The 20315-nt window shown below is 38.9% G+C and overlaps 1 protein-coding gene across 1 annotated transcript in view; it reads left to right on the top strand.

Moving 5' to 3' along the window:
* MYLK (myosin light chain kinase) overlaps positions 1 to 20315 on the top strand; it is a 194065-nt gene that overhangs the window by 92058 nt on the left and 81692 nt on the right. The window contains exons 11-13 of the mRNA XM_036386318.1: positions 5434 to 5586; positions 18755 to 18892; positions 19526 to 19723. Coding sequence (XP_036242211.1) covers positions 5434 to 5586; positions 18755 to 18892; positions 19526 to 19723 — 489 coding nt within the window. The remainder of the gene's footprint in view (positions 1 to 5433; positions 5587 to 18754; positions 18893 to 19525; positions 19724 to 20315) is intronic.

The following is a 20315-nucleotide window of genomic DNA, read 5'->3' as shown; positions in this document are numbered from 1 at the left end:
CATTACAGGTTGGCATCATGATCCCACAGAATCCTGCAGTTCTAAGCACAGTATCACTCAATATTCTGAGGTGGAAGGGACCCACATGGATCATCAAGTCCAACTCTTACATGAATGGCCCGTACAGGGATCAAACTTGCAACCTTGGTATTACTATCACCACAATCAGACCAACTGAAAACAAAATGCTCAATTCCAGCTGTACAGTGCAAACAACTTTAAGGTGGATATAGGAAAGCAAGTGATCATTTAAACACCATTAATTTTTCAAGATATGTGTTTATGCTTTTCAGTCTGAGTATTTCACTCAGAGGTAGGGAGAAGACCAGTGCCTGGTTCCACCCTTCCATCAGCTGGGTAGGTCCTAATAGGTGTTAGCAGCTCTGTTCCCAAGATCTTGAAATCAAAGCTCTTCTGGTTTCTTCTCAACTAGAATATGTTCCTTGGCATTCTACTGTTTGCCTAAAGCTGACTAAAAAAAACAGTAAAATATATTTTACTTTTATACTTTGTATAATCTCCTACCCTGCACTGATTACACAGCTGAATAGTCAAGTTTTCTTGAGTGCCTCCTAATATAATAGCCAGAGCCAAAAATCAGTGTTTTGCTTTGATTCCAAATTATTTCAGTGATCCAGGCACTATGTGCTTTGGCTAAGGACTCTCTCCATTAAAAGCCATATCTGTAAAACACTAGAAAAAATTATTCAGCTTAACTCTTGCTCACCTCTTTTACTCCTGAAGTGCAATTGATTTTTTTTCAGACTCTCCCAGGCTATCTGTCTTTGAGAGTGTCTGTGTGTGTGGTTATTTTAAAATTAATTATTTGCACATGATCTCTGTTTTCCTTTAGCTATTCAGAGTAAATGGGCTAACTGAAAAAGGTGGCAGGGCATATGAACCATGACCTTGAGATTGGTATGTTCCCACAGCCTGGGCTGTTCCCCTTCCCAATAACTCCATGTCCAGAATAGAAAGGCCAGTGCTTTATTTGCAACACAAAACATGTGAGTAAAGGTTCTGACACTCTCCCATTGGACACCATTTGTTTCTCTGTCTGAAGGCTATGCTGAAGTTCCTGCTTTGCAGATGTGAGCAGAATCTCTGGCAGTTCAAGAATTGTCTTGCAGCACAGGAGCAACTCTGAGTCAGTCATTTCATGTTCATATCCAAGGTAACCTTGCTCCTAGTGTTCCCTTAGACATTGACTGATGTAGTTACATTCAATTATCTTCACATACAGAGCATCTTCCTGTCTCAGATCACTGACTTTGGGTTGATTTTCAAAAGACTTACAGCTCATCAGGCACAGATATATGGTCTCCATTTGTGTAGCCATGTTCTAATCAGAGCACTGGTGTCTCCTGAGAAAGAAAGCCTAGACATAAATAACCCACATGTTCCTGTGATGCACCGTGCTTCCCTGCCTTTTTTAGGTCGTTTGTTTTTTACTGACCTTTCTTCTTGCTGAATCCATATGTCTGCCCCTGTTCAGGTATAATCATGTTTACATTGCATCCAAGCTTCTAACTGCAGTTGGCTCAATATCACAATGTAGGTGGGGGTTTTTTTTGTTAGCTGGATTTCAAACCATTAAAGTTCTGTAAGTGTGAGTCAGTGCATTAGCTCTGCTCTTAAATCAAAAGTCAGTGATGAGTCTGCGTAACAGAAGCACAAGAAACTCTCATAATAATAAAAATTAGACACATCATATATTACTCTGAAGACACAAGCACACGACTTTCATTCCAGGCTGCTGAAATATATCACTATAGTTTAATGCTTTTCTGTCTTGCATAGGATTGTGAGACATAACTGTTTGTATACCATTTTGATACAAACGTGAAAGGATTATAAACAGTTGTTTAATGTTGATAATTCCATGTACACTCCTAGGGGTATTATTTTACTCAAGGATCAAATTTGCTGTTGTGATATCCACTTGAATGCAAACATTTCCTTCCTGTCTACCACCTAGCTAGATACTACAAACTCCTCATATTTATATCCCTGATCAAATAAAGGAGAAAGTTGTGAAATATTACTCCAAGCAGACATAACAGTGCTTTTGGCAAAATGACATGGTGGAGTCTTTCATCAACTGGCCACATGAAGAAAACAGTATATTCACAGTATATAACTGAAGGCAGGCAGACCAATTCTGTTTAAAAAAAAGGTTTGTTAGCATCTGCTCTCCCTGTCTGCAATGTAAAGCTTTTTATATTCACAACTGAACTCTGTTAGGACAGAGGATAAAGCAACATGCTGTGAGCAACCCCACTACTGTTCAAAGTACAGCACTTTTGCAGAACTACATAGAAATAAAAATCACATGCAACAGGATGTGTAAAGTTCAATAGAAAATATCAAATTCAAGTTGTCTTCCAAGCACGACAATGATAACGAACCAGAATTAATTTGAGCAGAATAGGGGAGAAAGAATGTATATTTTGGTGAAATAATGAATGCAAAGACCAAGTTATCAATCATGAGAAGCAGGAACAGAAGGCTGCTTTGAGGAAAAAATAAGGAAAAAAAAAAAACAAAAAGGGAGGCAGCAGGACCTGCTCCCTTCCAGGCTGGCCATCCCTGGACACTGAACAGGCTGCATGGTGTCCAGTCTGCCTTCCCCAATGTCCAAGGAATCCACACCACCTGAGAACTGAAAGGAACTTGCAACAACTTGTACAATGTTACCTCCAAGTACTACTTTAGATACCAAGACTATTTACCAGCTGTGACTGCATACCAATTCAAAATATTTTCCAAGCATTAGACAGGTTGACCTCTCCTTCAGGTCAAGTGAGACAAAAAATAGATGATGTATACTCTGCATTGTCTCTAATTACTTCTTACCATCTGTAAGGATGAGTAGTTTTCCATATTCATAGAGAGTCCACAAATAAGAGCTGCCTCACTGAGCTACGAGTTTCATCCGAGCTCTTGCTCTTCTCTGCAAATCCTACCATTAAAGCTTTTGTCCCAGCTTTTTCAAGGTGGTTCTTTTCTCCTTCTGGTGGTTTTTTGTTCTCCTTCTATGTTTTATTTAAATTTCTTTCTGAATTTTCAGATTTATTGGCAACTTCCCTGAAAGTAAAACTCCTGTGTTTTAGTTCTGTGACAGTACTTCAGTGTGTAACTCCAATTTACTTTATCTTTTTAAAATACTTTCTAGTTAACTTCTTTTTCAATTGCAGGAATAAGGAGTGTATGACTGTTAAGTAACTTTTTATTCATATTGCTTTCTTTGTGGGTTTTCTTTCTTCTTAAGTTTAATTGAACTTCTTTCTGCTGAATTTAAGAACAATATGACCATGACTTTAGCATAACAATTCTCAGTAGTGTTTGGTTTTAGGATAGCTTTGTGATTTGTCCAGAAAGCTTTTAATAAATGGGCCAGGGGAAAATTTCCTTTCTTCAGGCATAACATGCCAGCATAAAGGTATTTTTTGTTATTGTTCCTGCTGCCAAGCTGTCCTGGGGATTTGACTGTTCTGCCTCTGGAGAAGGGAACATTTCACTACTGGGAGAGTTGTTTTTATTACATCAAAATATAAGTACTGTGGATGTAACTTAGGGTCTTGCTGCAGGTTATTCCTATGTTTGTGTTCTTTTTCTGGGGTCTAATGAAAAGGCTGTTCTGTAAGTGAATTCACTATTTTTTGAATAATGCTAAAAAATAGCCAGTTTCGTTCGGAGCTGAAGTGAAACAGACCCTTGGCAAAATTTGAGGACATGGTAAAGAGATCACATTTTGCTTTTCCATACAGAACACTTTCCCTATTCATCTGGTTACCTACAACAGAAATATAAAGGCATTGTTCTGCTTTTCATGGTGCAGCTTTTATACCGCGTGTGTTTCTGGTACGGCATCATAGCATCATTTGTCACCACTAACACCTTCAATGTCAGAATGCCAGGCAAGGACCCTGTCAGGAGAGATAGTCTATAGGTGGACTAGGAAGGCAGTCCAGTGTCCCTTGTCCTCTAACAGAAAGCTTTGTCTGCTTGGGCTTTAGCTCAGCCTGTACGTATTTGAATGTAGTGCTATTCCCACATGCAGAAACACTGTGGTTTAGTGTAATAGTTCCAACAGTCTGTGTGAAAATGAGCTCAGAGGAGCTAGTAATAAGAATAGATAATCTGTGACAAAGGTTGGAAAGGTTTTATTCTAAAATTCTTCTGGGTAGTTGATTAAATATTCACCCCAATTTTTCATGCAATAGAAAATGTACTAACTTAACAGATGGTTATAAGCAAAGGATGAAGATCATCTACCACATTTTTAATATATGCAGGTATTGGATGATGCTGAGTTTGGCATATGTTTGCATTTCAGAATGAAACTGTGTATGCATATAGATAGTGCACAGATAATAACTGCCTTCTGAGTTGGCTTCCTTTGAACATCGGAGATGAGAGAAAAATCTGTCCCATCATTTAATTTATCCTGCTCATAGTGCAGAACTGGTTCATAAAACCCTAAGAGCTGTGTGCTTTAAAATTATTTTGGCAATGAAATAAATTTTGATCTTTTTTAACCACAAACTCCCGAGCAACAGACACCTTCAGATCAGTCCTGCACAATTTCTCTGCTGTTTCATCCTCTTCTCTTAGATGACCATGATTTCTATTTCCAGCATGATGTTTATGCACAGGTATAAGGCTGGCTTAAGTATTGCATACACTGGGAAAGCAACCAAAGATGAGTCAGTAGTGGAAACTATTTAATATTGGAAAACAGATTGCAGAAGCATTTCAGAAAGTTAAGGGTGAGACTCATGACAGTTCCTGAAACAATAGCAAGACAACTTTAAGCCATCTATACTAATATTTAAGCATGTCAAACCAATTCAAGGAAGCAGTTTCTTAAAATAATAATAATCACATCACCATAGATGAGACTGCACCTTTCTGTTACTGGCCATACTGTAGTGTAGATTGACTGCTTCTCTAAATCAGCTTCTTGGTTCCATTGCAGCTTTTACTGTCTCTCTTGGAATGTTTTCCACTACAAAATACCCCTTGAAGGACTTCAAGTGCTTCTCCATGCCCAACCGATTTTGCACATCTAGCTTTCTCTGCATTTTATCTAGTTTCAGGCAAATTACAAGATGTCTGAAGCAAACACACAGTTCTGATCTTATCCACCTGAAAGAGAATCCAAAATGAACTTTTACCCTTTTGGTGCTACTCAAGGTAGCAGACAGTGAATCTGGTGGTGAGCTTTGTCTGACAACCTGTGCTGTGCTTTGTGCTTGGGATGCTGCTGGTTGTAGTCACTAGAGAGCAGTGGCTGTGCACAGAGTGGGATTTGGCTCTGCACTTTCATAGGCTGGCTGCTCTTAGGCATCCAGATTTCACTGAAAGCTAAAGTGCTTTTGAAATTTGTGGCTGATGTACTAAGTCAGTTCTTTTCCTTTCTGTCTGCAGACCAGCCAATTCAATATGCCCATTCCACTTTTGAAGATGGAGTTGCAAAACTGACTGTCCAAGATGCCCTACCAGAAGATGATGGAATTTATACCTGTCTGGCTGAAAACAACATAGGACAGGCATCTTGCAGTGCTCAGGTCACAGTCAAAGGTGAATATCTCAGACTGTTGTTATTACTGTAATCACACAATCTTTTTTAGCAGAAATAACTTTGGATCCTTAACAGAGGTGGTTGTGAGTAGATTCCATGTTTTGCCAAGCTTTTGTCAGCTGGGTACCTCTTCTCTCCATTGCAGGTGTGTGCAACTTAAGTGCTTAAGTACTGTGTAAAGTAATAACCACATTTCAGAAAAAGGTATTAGTGCTTTGACCTTCCCAAGGGCTTAGTGTACAGAGCAGTGAGGCTGTTCAGGAAAAGGTTTACCAGTGTAAGAAAGGACCTGGACAGCTGAAAGAAAAAAATAACTGCAGTATCACCAATATCACCCATCAGAGAATGTTACAGGGAGGAGGCAGATGCTTCTCCTTTCTCCTGAAAGGCAGAGCAGAGACCAATGCCAGGGACTGCAGTTGTGATAGCAAATGCCAATATTCTTGTTGTATTGCTAGGATTTATCAGATATAATTCTGAACAGACATCTATCACTATCAGCTAACTGATAGATAACTCTAAATAAGTGGAATTTTGGTAGTGAAAGTACCAGAAGAACATTGTAGTAAGCAATTGAGGTGACTTGTTGTCTCAGAAATCTGACAGAGTGCTGATTTGACATAATTGATTTGTTCATGAAAGCCATAATTCTGTGCTAGAATCTCAACAAACACATGAAAGAATTCAAAATGAAGACAAGAGCTGACAGAATTCCATGGATAAATTCAACAGTGAGGTAGTATCCATCAATCTCATGGTCTTTATTCTTTCGATCTCACCTGGCACCAGTCTATTCAGGTGTTTTGTTTAATGGCCTGGAGATTATCCCCTCCTGCCTCTCCAATCCCCCTCCCTCAGACTCTCCCTCCCTCTACAATCAAGCCTGTATTTGGTATTTTTCACCTTCAAATTATTTTTCCCCAAAGTTATAGCAGTTTGTCACTGCCTGTCCAACAGACTGCTGAGGGACAGCTGCCAAGGGAACTATTCCTTTTGTTTATGACTAAATAATACCTGCCCTAAATTTGTACATTCAATTTGGTGGGAAAAGTACCCTGATCCCTGTGATCTCAAGTTTTGTCTTTGTTTACCAGTGTTCTGAGGTGTTTGTCTACAGCTCTTTAGTGTTATGCCTGCCCTATTCTGTATGACAAGGTTAAAATAAAAACAAAGTTATTCTGCTAAACCTATGAGTTAATTTCTTGATCACCAAGTAGGAAATATAACCATCCCCTTTCCACCCTTCCCTCCTGAAAAATGGCATGAAGTGAGAAAACATTAATGTAAAATAAACCTGAAACTAATCTGTTCTCAAAGTTATCAGTTACGATTTCTCTGAAGCATTTCACCTGCATTAGCTAAAGGCCAGTGAAGAGTGGTCCACCTCAAGGGAGCTGTTGTTGACCTGGGGCTTTCTGATCCTTGACTGGGACTCAGAAACCAAAGGGACAGTCCCCTCTTACAGAGCATTTCTCAGTTATTTTAGGGCTGACAGGCAATGGTAACACGGGAGCCTTTCCCTGGGCCTGTGTGCTCTGCTGAGCTATTTCAGGCCACGGAGTCACTCTTGCTCTGTGTTGGATTCTTCTTGCACTTCACACAGTTTGGACTGAAAGGCTGCTTTGCCGCCATCATGGGGAGTTGGTTTCTCTCATCTGCATCCCATTCTGTTTTCTAGGAGTCATGGAGTAGGGAGGGGGAAGAATAAGAGCAGAATTAAGAACATACATGAAAGGCTGTAAAACTACATGTTCAATATTTTTACTATCCTGTCTTCTTCTTGACAGCTATCCTGTCTTCTTCTTCCCTAGAACTCATTATGTCTCTGTGGCCATGAGGATTACAATAACTTTCCTCAGATCAAGTGGATTTTTCTGCCAAAAATAGTACCAAATTTAAAATCTAATTTCCAAATCTCTTTTCTGTTTGTGTATATTTTTCCATCAGAATCTCTATCAAAAGCTTCTTGGCATTAGAGTTCTCTGAGTCTCTGAATGATGCTACTAAGCCTTCTCTAAATGCTCAGCCTGTGCAAACAGATTACCACAGAAAATGGTTGTATGTGCAGAAAGGGAGAAAACTTCAAAAATCCTCACCTGACCAAACACTGCATTGTGGAATAAAGTCTGCAAAATCGTTTCTGAATTGTAACCCATCCTTATCCAGGTCCTTTTTGTCTCCAAGATGATTTAAGGATGTCAAGTTTGCTGCAGTGCTCAGTTTTTTCATTCATTGTTAGAGAAATATTTTCCTTTTGTATGTGAGAAGTAAGCCATATTTAATCTAAGAAGGAATGGATGTTCTTGGCATATCATCAGTATTAGACCAGTCTTAGAATCCAGCTTTTCCTTAATTTGCTTCTGTGGTCTTTGGACACAACTCTGTCAAGGTCTACATTTCAATCCATACTGCCATTTTTGGCTTTGCTGCTCTACTACAGCAAGGATCTCATGAAGGGACATAGCTACTCTGATCACTGGGGAAATCTTACCTGGAGTGAATAGCCTCTCTTGACAATAAAACTGATTTTATTTTTCTAAATGACATTCAGCTCATAGATAACTCAGAAAAGTTAGCAGCAAGGATAGTGAGTGTCAAACAGTTAAATTCACATCTGAATTGTAGTGCAGGATGATCCTTTACCTGCTAGTAGGTTACAGATGTTATCTAGCCACACACCATGTTTTCTAATCAACTTAGATTAGAAAATCTGTGAATTCTTTGCCTTTTTGATAGTCTATTACTTTGTTTTTTTTGAAAGGAAGTTATTGTAGGAAACATTTAAAGGTCCTTTGCCCAATAAAGGGTTACTGTTCCAAGTCCAGTTAAATTCAAGAGTGGGATTTTTTTTTCAGCATGATTTGCATTGGGCCCTGGATAATTAGCTAAGCTAATTGTGGCATAACTTTCCTTTTAAGTCATCAGTCTCAGATTCATTTATGGTTGTCATTTTCTTCCTTATTATTAAGCAGGATAAATTCTGTCTAGCACTGGGCAACCTCAGTATTACTCCTTAGTTTTGTATGAAAAAGGGTGAAGGTACTTAGCTGTTTGTAGGAGGCTTTTGGCACTGTATCAAAAAAAGTCCCACATTTCATATGGATGGGATTCATATAGAAGTGTAATAGTCTTTAAAAAATTCAAATTCATCAGTTTTCTGCTTATTTAAAGTGAGAAATTACCATATTCAGATCACTTCAGATCTCTGTGCTTAAGAAAGTGATCTGAAGGCTGAGTAAGTTGGGGTAGATCCATCAGGTAGTCTGTGGAGAAACTAAGTTAATCAAGGTGAAGCTGATTTTGGCCTTGTAAAGGACTAAGTAGATGAGGTGAGCCTGACAGCTGTCCTCCCTCTGTCAGCAGTTTCTCAAAGCTGACACACAGGTAGAGAGGAGCTACAGAGACTGAGCAGGACTCCCTGGAAAAACCAGCTTAACAGATGTCTTCACCATGAGAATCATTTCTAACTGAACCTCCCAGTGAGTGGGGTGCGCTGGCCTAATGCCTGTAAGCCTGAGAGGTGAGAAACATGGTTCAGTGTTATTCAAACACTCAATTGTAGAAATTCCTGAACTGGCACCATTTTCTACTAAATGTAGGATTATTTTTTTTCTTACGCATTTTTTGCTGTTTTCCACAGACAGGAAAATCAAAGTTTGGGAGGCTTTGGGGCTGATGTATATTTTATTTTTAAAGTTTTTAAACAACGTGTGCATGACTGATTTGTTCCAATTATTGTGTATGCAAGCTATTGTATTTGGTGTTCACATTTTCACATTTCATATTACAATTTTCTTATTGTTCTATGATATGAAAATAGGTATACAAGCCATTTTTAAATATACCAGGCATCCAACTTTAAAAAACAAGCAAACCAACCAGCTCTTAACAGGAATTTCCAGAGTACATTCAGGTCACCTGAAATATATACACTGATGGGGATTGCAGATACTCAGTTTTATTTATGAATGTATTAATCAGGCTATGAATAAATTATGAAATTATTTATTATGAATTTATTAATCATTTTTAATCAGGGTGGTTGAATAGTTTAATCAGTTTTTTATGAATAGGAAACTGAGGTGAGGGAAAGTTAATTGACTCTGGACGCACATGTGTAGTGAGTTGGTGTTACTGTTTTGCTTAGGCTATGACAATCAGAGTATAAAAACAATACAGATGGAAGTAATAACTGGTATAGTTGGAAGGTAAGGCCAGCTCCCAGAAATGGTGATAGTTCTTCAGGTCTGCCTCATTTCTGAGATAAGCCCTCTGATATGTGGTTGTCTGATCAGTTAACTGATCACTGACAAGGAGTTACAGGTCAGGTGCACCTGTAGAAAAAACGTGTCAAAGGGATGTTTAATTACCTGACACTCACACCAGTACCTGGGTGTGCTACACATGATTATGACTGCAGGGAGAGTGGGCTCTGCTGTGCCAAACCACATCAGTTCTGCATGGGGAAGCTTCTCTTATTTTGCAAACAGACTGCATGTCAGAGGGGCAGGTGATTGCCTGGTCCAGCTTTCTCTAGGTATGGTATCAAGCTAGAGCACTTGCAGGGACTCCTAGGAGAATGTCCTCTGCCTTGCAGCTCTGCAGTAAATGACAAGCAAAATACCTGACCCACTGCACGCTCCTTGAGATTTTCGCAGCCTCCCTGCCCCAGGCAGCAGCACCACTGGCTGTTTCTAAGGTGGAGAACATGAGGTGTGGGCAGTGAGAGCAGCAGGGCAGGCTGGCAGCCACAGTGCTCCTGTGGGCTCTAATGCTCTGCAGCCACACATTCTGCTGATGCTTGTTTTCTGCACACTGCTGGTTTTTTGTTTGTTTCTTTCTTTTTTAATACAGGCCTAATACTCTTTGTAAGCAGACACTATTCAGCAGATAGAGCTGCTCCTGCTTATTAGCTCTTGACCTCATTTCTCTTTCCCTGCCAGCAGTGCATTTGCCTGGGCTCACATCTGTTCCCCTTTCTCCCCCACCACTTTCTGTTCATGTTTTTTTTTTTTTCCCCAATGCAGCCTCCCCAGCATAAGTGTCTATGTTGGGCAGCCTGTAGCCCTTCCAAGCCGATTACTGTAGTCATTCATTGGTCACTGCACGAGCAGATTAGAGCCACCTGAAAGCCTGCCACAGTCCCTGCTGCAGCCAGTTTATCAGAGCAGCAAAGGGAGATGCTGTCTGAAAAACCAGTTTGTTTTGTTCCTGGCACTCTCCCATCTGGTGTGAGTGGGACCATAAAATATAACCAGGTGGAAGAAAACCTTTCAGGTAGGAATCTTTTCCTTCAGTCATGAGAAATGCTCTCTTCAGGTCGTGGGTTGTTTTTCTTTCTGTCTCAGAAGGAGTCTTCTTAGACATTAATCGTTTAAAGAAGGTTATCACTGCAGTAAGCAGCCTCTCTTTGGGAGGCCACAGCTCTGTCTCTCTGAGATCCATATTTCTGCCAAAGGTAAGCAAAGAACACTCTTACTTTCCAACACTGATGAAATGTTTGTGACAGCTTATCAAAGTCACTGCTTATTTGAAAGCATTTTGCTTTATTTCAAGCATAACATAAGTGATTAGAGATGACTTTACAAAATATGCCAGTCTAGTCCTATTAAATGTCCAAAAGGCATTCCAGAGCAGTAGCTGGGTGGGACCACTTGTCTTTGTAAGTATTGGTTTCAGAGCACTAAGTGAAAGGGAGAGGGCTTTTGTTACTGTATTGAAAAGTCAGAGATAAAATGTCATGAGCATCAAAGAACTCTGTTGCAAAGCTTTCAGGAGTGCCCCAAAGAGCTCAGTCCAGCATTCTGTATGGTTCATCAAAAGTTATTGATCAGCCCTTCTAAGTTTGGGGTCATTTTTTTTTAAATTGCCTTCTTGCAGGACCTCAAGACCAAATGTGGAACAGAATGCCAGCTAGAAACCAAAACTGAAAGGCAAAAGCAAAACACATGTGAAAGCTCTTAATAATAGAAGATGTGACATCAATATAAAAAACGCATTCTAAAGACAGTTTCTTATTATAAATCATTTCCAGAAAAAGGGGAGCCAAATTTGAATAAAAATGAGGGATGAATGCATGCAGAATAAGAAAAATTTAAATGTCAGAAATTGCATTAACATTTCTTATAAATGAAATTAAAAGGTGAGATGCTGACAGAAAAAAAAAATGAAAAAAAGAAAGAAATGAAGAAACTTACCTCTAAATCAACTGTGACACATGATCAACAGGAATCATCTGTTGAGAGGGTGGTCAAACACTGGAACAGGCTTCCTAGAGAGGTGATCAGTGGCCCAAACCTGTCAGGGTTTAAGGGGTATTTGGACAATGTCCCTAACAACAGGCTTTAACTTTTGGTCTGCTCTGAACTGGTCAGGTAGCTGGACTAGATAATCCTTGTAGACCCCATTCACCTGAGACAGTCTGTTCTATTCTGACTGTTCACCCACACCATGATTCTTACTGGTGCAGCCTTTTGATAGTGGGATTTCTGGGGTGCCATCTCAGTTGCACAGAATTGTAGAATGTGCTGAGTTGGAAGGGACCCATCAGGATCATTGAGCCCAGCTCCTGGCCCTGCACAGGACACCCCAAGAATCCCACCTTGTGCCTGAGAGCCTTGTCCAAATGGCTCTTTAACTCAGGCAGGCTTGGTGCTGTGACCACCTCCCTGGGGAGCCTGTTCCACTGCTCCACTGGAACAACTGTTTGCAGAACAGAGTTGGCAAAAGTGGTTAAAATGCTGACCTGGTGGTATCCCATACAAAGGAAAGACCCTGGAAAGAAGGAGCCTACATGGAGCTGCAGGATAGGGCTTGAAGCCTAGCCCAGAGTAAAACAAAGATTTCCAGACAAGATAAAGTGGAACTTGGTCTCCTTTGCATATCCCCAGCCACCCTGACTGGTACAGGCTTAGGGCATTGTCAGTATTAGGTTAACAGTTTTTCTGTGTCATGCACAGCTCAGTTTTGGACAGCATGGAGACAGCATGCAGACTATAACTTGCTCCAGCTCTTAAATCTTACCATCCATTTACAAAAAACAGACTATAATTGCAAAAAAAAATGATGGGAGGTAAATGTTTAAATAACATTGCTAGGTCATTGAACACCTAGTTCTCATGACCTAAGTTTGCAAAATGGCATACTAACCTGAGATCTTTAATAAAGCAGAAATGTTCCTAGATGTCTCAGGAGCACAAAGGTCTGATACATTTTTATGCTATTATAAATCAAGTTTTGAATTTTCGAAAAACTCTCAGAAAATGTTATGCCTCAGGCCTGAGGCAAAGACACTTTACAGAAAGACAAATGTGTATCTTCATATAAATTTTTTGCCTTATAAAATCTCTTAACTTTACAAATAGCATTGTTAGCTTAAGATTTAGTAATGGCTGGATTTGTTTACACCAAAAACATTTGAGGATGTGAAACTCTTTTCAAACTTGAGATCTGTGTGTGAACCCAAGTCTTGTTTTGAGAGGTTTTAGTGGAATCTGGTGCTTCTCTCTCTGAGCCTGCTCACACAGAGCTTTGTGAGTTAAGCATTCTCCTCAGCTCAGTTGAGTTATTGGCCTGTGAGCCAGACTGATATTTAAGCACCATAAATGGTAAATGTTGCCGAGGCAGCCCTTCCGCACGGCTCAGAGCAGGCATTGCTTGGCAGCCAACCTCACAATGCTGGCAAACAGATTCCTCCAGTATAATTAAACCTCTTGTAAGACTAAACACTGCAAGGTTTTGCAGTGCTCTGAACATAAGGCAGCAAACTCTCTATTCTTTGTGTGTCCTTGACTTGTGACCAGTTGTAACCCTGGCCTTGGCCACTGAGTTGGTGCACTGGAGCTGTGTGTAAATGCTGTGCTGTAGCTGACCCAGCTTGAGCTGGGGGCTGGAAAGGCCAATCTCCAGAAGCTCCTTCCAAACTCAGTTATTGTGTGATTCTGTGAAGTGCTCAGCATGCTGAAGTCCTGATATTTCAACAGGAGGTGTCAGCATTCTGCAGCTCACATGAAAATACCTTCAGTACATCAGGGTAGGCAGATGAACAAGAAAATTTCCTAGACTAGATGATGTCCATAAAATGTTAACTGGTTTGACTACAGCCCAGGTAAAGCCCAGGTCTGGTCTTTGGAAACCTTCTTAAGGTTTGCATCCTCATATGGATATTCTTCTTCAGTTTTGGCAGCAAATCTGGGAAGGGGAATGCCACAATGCAATTACTGATTCTTTTTTTCCTTCTCTCAAGGATATAGATTTATCTGTGTCTTTTACCTCAGAATTTAAATAGTTGGTTGCATAATTGCCCTTAAACTGGTACAGGTGTATTGTGCAATTGACTTGTACTAGGTTAACTCTTCAGTGCAGCATGAATTTTCCCCTTTTCTATTAGATATGCACCTTCAGCTCAATAATTCACCATTGCTTATCAATATAAATATGTTTACAAATATGCTGAAGTCCCAAGTCCTGATCCAGATCAAAGCTTTACAAAATGCAAGTTTATTTTGGTTTAGACCCACAGTTAACATTAAGACTCCTCTTGCAATAACTTCCAGTCTGCAGATATGCAGAGGTTACATTTATGTAAGGACTCTTTAAAACCTGGATTGAGAATATTCAAATAAAAGGAGAGCATTTTTTATCGCTTTAAATTTCTAATAATACAGGTTAATAAATAATCCATATTTGTAGTCACTGTAGATAGATTATATTACTATGGATTACATAAATCATGGAGCAGAGAATAAGAGATTAGTAGAAATAGTTTTATATCAAAGATAATATATCTTTTCCCATTGCCATTTGAATATGCCTAGAATTTGTATTTTTCCTAAGAAATTGAAAGAATTTAAATTCTCCTTAATCTCTATGGATTTAATGCAGTAAGTGGCTTTTTTAAACATAGATTTGAGTGCTTATTAGAGTGCCTTTCTAATAAAAAATGAACCCTCAGGGGTAAGGGAATGTGGTGGGAAAAGCCTATATTCCTTTTGCTTTGTTGAAAATATATGTGGGTATAAAAAGTACCATTTACATGCTTTGCTTACTATTTCTGGTCTCCCAGGCTGTGTTTCCCACTGAGTTGTGCATCTTATTACTTGCTGTTTCCCAACATTCATGCATATTAAAGCCTGAGGAAAGGCAAAAAACAGGAAACTTTTAAGTGGGATCATTGTGATGGACTTTTAAATCTATCTGTGTAACACCTTATCAAAAACCTCTTGAAATAACAGAGATATCACTGTCCACTAGAAAGGCTCCATCTGGGTTTACACATTGTGCCAGGCTCTGTGCAAAAAATTGTTCTCTGTGAGATGTCTCTCAGAAAATCATAGCTCTCTTCCATATTATCTTACACTATTTGACCTGTGTAAAACCAACAGCTGTGGCTATAAAATGGTGGCAGCTTTTGTAAGCTACAGTAAAGTACACTAGACACAAGTTCTGAAAAGAAGTCATTGAAATGTACCTGAGTTTTATCAAGCCCATCTGTAGGAGCAGTAGGTAGGGCTCTCTGATGTCCCCCATGAACTGAGGGAATTGAGTGCACTATCAGAAGCTGATTGAGGAAGGGAAAGGGACAGAGAAAATTAACTGACAGATAAAATTTTAGTAACTGTGTGTTGACTCTTATATTCTTTGTTTTCATTCTTAGAGATGAACCTACTCCTATGTGAGAGCAATAAAAATTAAGAGTGATGAGGGAGCTATTAAATGGCTATTATAGGTGATTAGAGAGCATTAGCATAATAGACAGAGATCAGATCTCCTCTTTTTTCACATCCAGCTGAATAAGCTTGAGGATGCATAGATACATAATGAAGTCATGCCTTTATGCTAATGTCAAACAAAATTTTCCTTGGGTTCCAGATTTCCTTTCTGGTGCCAGATGTGCTGTACTTTTATTGTCCATAGTTTTGGCAGCAGAAATACCCTGCAATGTTATGAAAGAGGATGTTGCAGCCAGAAACACAGTGACTTGCAGTATCTCAGCTGGGAGCTTTGCCTCTGCCTTCTTGCTTTCCTCCTGTCCTCCTGCTTTGGGCTCTGAAGCCAGCACTCCCTGAGAACATATGGATTTTGAACCCCAGCAGAGTTTATATGGTCAAAGGGACTTTGGAGGAATGAGGGAAAGCAAGCACTAATCCTGGCCAGGACTTTCTGTGCAGTTTGTTTTTTGTGTCCTGTTTTCATTTCTGCTTCCCTACTATTTTCCTGGTACAGGTCATAGATTTTGTTCCTGATGTATGAAACCAGCAAGCACCTAGCAATGGCCAGGGAATGTGAACTTCTATGTTTGTTGCACTTGAAGCCACCCTTTTGCAAACAGTTTCTAGCTTTTTGTGTATGATTTTCCTTTCAATATTTTAATGTCAAAATAAAGCCAGGTGTTTTCAAAAGGAAGTAAAATCACACAGTATCTTTTCAACATAAATGGGAATAAGAGTTATTTGCTTAATCTCAAATGATCAGCATCCCATCTTTTCCCTCCAAAATCAATTTTATTGTTGTTTTACCAAAGAAGACCTGTAAGGCTAAAATTGAAGGAGCCCTTAGGTATATTATATGTAGAGTACTGCTATTACTTTGTAAAATTGTGAAATGTTAAAGCATTCATCAGACAAACACTGAGTCACTGCATAGTGCTATCATAAATAAACAACTAAAAGCATTTACAAGCTTCAGAAGAATTTGAAAATAGTTAACATTCAGGCTTTGTAAATTGGCCTCTGCATGATTGTACCAGTCCCTCTGAGAAAATGCAATGATTTTAGACTAAATAACAGAATTAAAATGGACTGCATTTTCTTGTGTAAAACATCTGTGAGAAACTAAAGTTGTCAGTAGATAACTTGAATTTTTTCTAAGTCTAGAAGTCCATAACATCAAATTTCAAGTAAAGGAAAAAAAATTAAATCATCCCCCATGTTTTCTTAATGAAATAGCATTTATGGGTTACCACTAAAGTCTTTTTAATTGTTGCTGCTACATCAAGAAATATTTGATGATTTTTGCGATATTCTGATAAAATTGTTGGTACAAAATGCTACTGATTAACATGCACTTCTAAACAACAGTAGCATAAGATTAGAGATCCCCTTTAAAACTATATATTTTTAGAGTAGGGGGGACACTTGTGTTTTGAAGAAACCCTGTTCAAGTTGCCATGAAATCAGACTTATTAGTCATATATTTGCTGTATCCTTGATGACATATGTTTGGGTAAGAATACTGGTTGTTTTAGCCATGATTTCTTTGTTGGTCTAGAGCCACACCTCTGCTTTTGTTTTTCTTTCCCTGCTTTCCTCTTCTTGTATATCTGCCTTCTAGATTTACAGTGTTACTAGTTATCTCAGTAAAAAGGATAACAAGAATGCTTTTTTAACCATACTTTTCATTCTTTTTTTTCCCCTATGCTTTTTTCCTGTCTTACTATTTTATTTGGGTTTTTTTTCCTTTTCTTCCTTTCTTTTCCTCCTTTTTTCATTATGTGGACTTCTTCTTTCCCCCACATTTTGTGACACAGTTTCCTTTCGAGGGACAGAGGGATTTCCTGCAAGGCATTAGAGCAGTGAAGGTGCATGTGCTGATGTTGCTTTGTACAGCAGTTTCTCTGAGTAACCATTACAAAACAGAGGGCTGTGGTGAGCCGCAGGAGTTTATTTCTCTAGATGAGTTTCCCCCAGCTTCCAGGCTATTTTCTGTACAGCATTAGTCACTTCCAAGCAGGTGCTGTGGGAAGCCCTAAGGCTCATCAGTGTGGTCTGATGGGGAATCAGGAATTTCAGAGTTGTGCTTCCATAGCACCAATCCAAATGGGTCTCACTCAGGTCCCATATTTCCATTCTCACATGCATCAATGTCTCCCTGCTCAGTGCCAAGAAAAGACCTGCAGCATGAGCCAGTGAGACAAGATTTTGGCTAGAAAAAGCTTTGCTAGAGAAGAGGAAAAACTTCCCCTCCACGCTGCTTCCAAATTTATGTTGAGCTCAAATTACCCCAGAACAAACTTAACTTTTTACCTCCAGGAGGTTCAGTGGGCTTTCTCAGTGAGTTGCTGCCTTTTTTTTCTAATCACTAATTTTATGAATTGTGGTTTTTCTCCAGCCCGGCACTTTCTGTAATACTATTTTGGATGAGATTGATATTCCTTTGAAAATTTTGAAGGTAGGGATAAACAAAATAAAAATATTTTCACATGTACGTAGGGCTGGAATTTTAAAGGCAAAGCATAAGAGGTCTGAAAACAAGCTAAACCAGACAAAAACTGTATCCAAGGGACTGATAAATATTTATGACTTTTTATATTTGGTCATGATCACTGTTTGGGCTTCAGAAGTGTCTTTGCTAAGGTTTTTAGAGCAGGAGTAGATTTCCTGGTCTAGTGTACCATATAGATCACAGTTAAATAGTCTTGTTTCATAGCCTCTGAATAGCTGTGGCTAGTGGAAACAGCATATCACAGATAGACTTAAGAGTGGATTATTTAATTCTAAATTCTCTCAGTATTTGATTGTACTGCCTCAAAAGAAAAATTTTAAAAGCCCTAATCCAACAGTTTTCTGATATATATTGATAACTCAGGTTTCAGTCTTTCCTATCATCAGTCAATTGCTGAAGTAAAGGAGAGGAGTGTGGTGACCTCAAACCTATTGGATATATCGACCATCTAACAATCTAAATGGTTTGTAATTACTTACAGAGTTACAAATCCTGTGCTGCAGTGAGCTTGCATTTCTAACTCATCAATCACAGCAATGGCAACTTGTAACATCCCCTAGGGTTTTCAAATTAATTTAGCAGTGATTACAGGCACTGAATTTTTGGTTACAAGTTTTGGGTTGCTTTGCTTTTTTTTTTTTTTTTCACCTGAGCATGTGTACTTGGGGAAAAATGAGTTTGATTTCTCAGTGATACTCTCTGATATCTGTTAACAATGATTTAAGAGGATTTTCGGAAGGAGGACAATTCCATTCCTATTTCTTGTCTTTCTGCTTGGAATACTGGCAAGGCAAAACAGCTTTATTAGGTGGTTTCAGTTATTTTTGCCTTCTGAGAGCTGAAGCAAAACGACTGTCTCGAAATCATGTTGTGCCTAAGGTCAGTTAAAGTTTGTCTTGAAAATTCCAGTAAGAGACCCTTTTGGTTCTTTTTTTGACTTCACAGAAAAGAAGAGCAGCAAGAAGTCAGAGAATGCACAGGCTGCAAAGTTAAACAAGACTTTTGCACCCATCTTCCTTCAGGGCCTGACTGACCTCAAAGTAATGGATGGAAGTCAAGTGATAATGACTGTGGAGGTATCAGGTGTGTTGCTATATAACAGTGTTACATAAAAAAAATTAAATCCTGCTGCAATGTGTGTGGTTTTTTTCATATTTTTAGCAGCTGTCTTTGCATTTGGAAATAATATTTCTAGGAACCAGTTTTTAAAAGCTAGGTTGTTCAAATGTGATCTTCAGTGTGGCTGAACATTGTCCATTTTTAACATGTTCAGACCTGTAGAAGAGTTTCTTGACTAGAATGATTTAATGATATAAGTTTAATATGGGTCCTCTTGTTGAAATGGACTTGTTTTTTGCTGTGAACCAAAAAAGATTGAGTTCAGTTGGGGTAAGATTAGTGCTGCAGAAAGAGCAATCTTGATATGAACTTTGGTATCAGAAACTCTTAATAACCATCTTTGTGGTGTCTAGAACTCATTCTCCCTCTTGTGCTTTATGCATACTTCCCTTATTAATTTGTATTTTAATCAGAATAACACAGACAATTTCACATTACACAGCATTGACAGAGTTAATAATAGAAATTCCTGAATGTTCTGAAGATGAAATTACAGAATCAGGTGGCAAAAAAGCCCCCAAACTTGTTCCTTTTTTTAATTGACATATGGTGGGGTTTTGCGTTTGCCTCAGATTTTTGTTGCTTGCTTATTTTTAGCTAACCCATCTCCCGAAATTATCTGGCTGCATAATGGGAAAGAAATCCAGGAGACAGAAGATTTCCACTTTGAGAAGAAAGGCAATGAGTACAGTCTGTACATCCAGGAGGTGTTTCCTGAAGACACAGGCAAATACACCTGTGAAGCCTGGAATGAAGTAGGAGAAAGTCAAACACAGGCTACATTGACAGTTCAAGGTAGAAAGTTCCTCTTCACCTTATAAAATGGTGAAAGAAATGTATTATTCTAATGCGCTGGAGGAATGTCTGTTTAAAATACATGAGTGTTTAGAAGGTTTGTTGTGAAGGACGCTCAAGTTCTCAGTCTCTGCATCTGAATTAAAAAGGATATTGAGCAGAAGCAGCTTTAAAAAAAATCTTTTCACTCTGGAACATTATGTTACTATTTAAAAAATGCATTCCTGAGTCCTATTTCTAGGGACAGTGCAAAACTTCTGCTAAATGCAGCTTTAGATTACAACTATCAGGCTTACTTAACTATGGATTAAAGTAAACCTTTTAATATGTTTTTTGTTTCTAATTGAAGTCCTTAGTCTTTGAAAAAGCTTTCTAGGAGCTAGGTATCCTGGCTTTAATGTTAGCATTGTAGTGGTAGCAGGTGAGGAAGATATGATTTCTGCAATCTGAGAACTAGCTGCAAAAAATTTGGCTTAAATCTCCTCACATGATGTTAACCCCACAGCAAACACTCAAGTACCTACAGACTTCCTGTGACTGGGCACACACAACCTTTGTGACAGGGACTTCTAGTATTACTGAATATTGACAT

The sequence above is a fragment of the Molothrus ater genome, chromosome 7 (assembly GCF_012460135.2).
Source record: "Molothrus ater isolate BHLD 08-10-18 breed brown headed cowbird chromosome 7, BPBGC_Mater_1.1, whole genome shotgun sequence".
Lineage (NCBI taxonomy): Eukaryota > Metazoa > Chordata > Aves > Passeriformes > Icteridae > Molothrus > Molothrus ater.
Note: the sequence above shows the minus strand (reverse complement) of the source record. Positions and strands in the feature narration are given on the sequence as shown.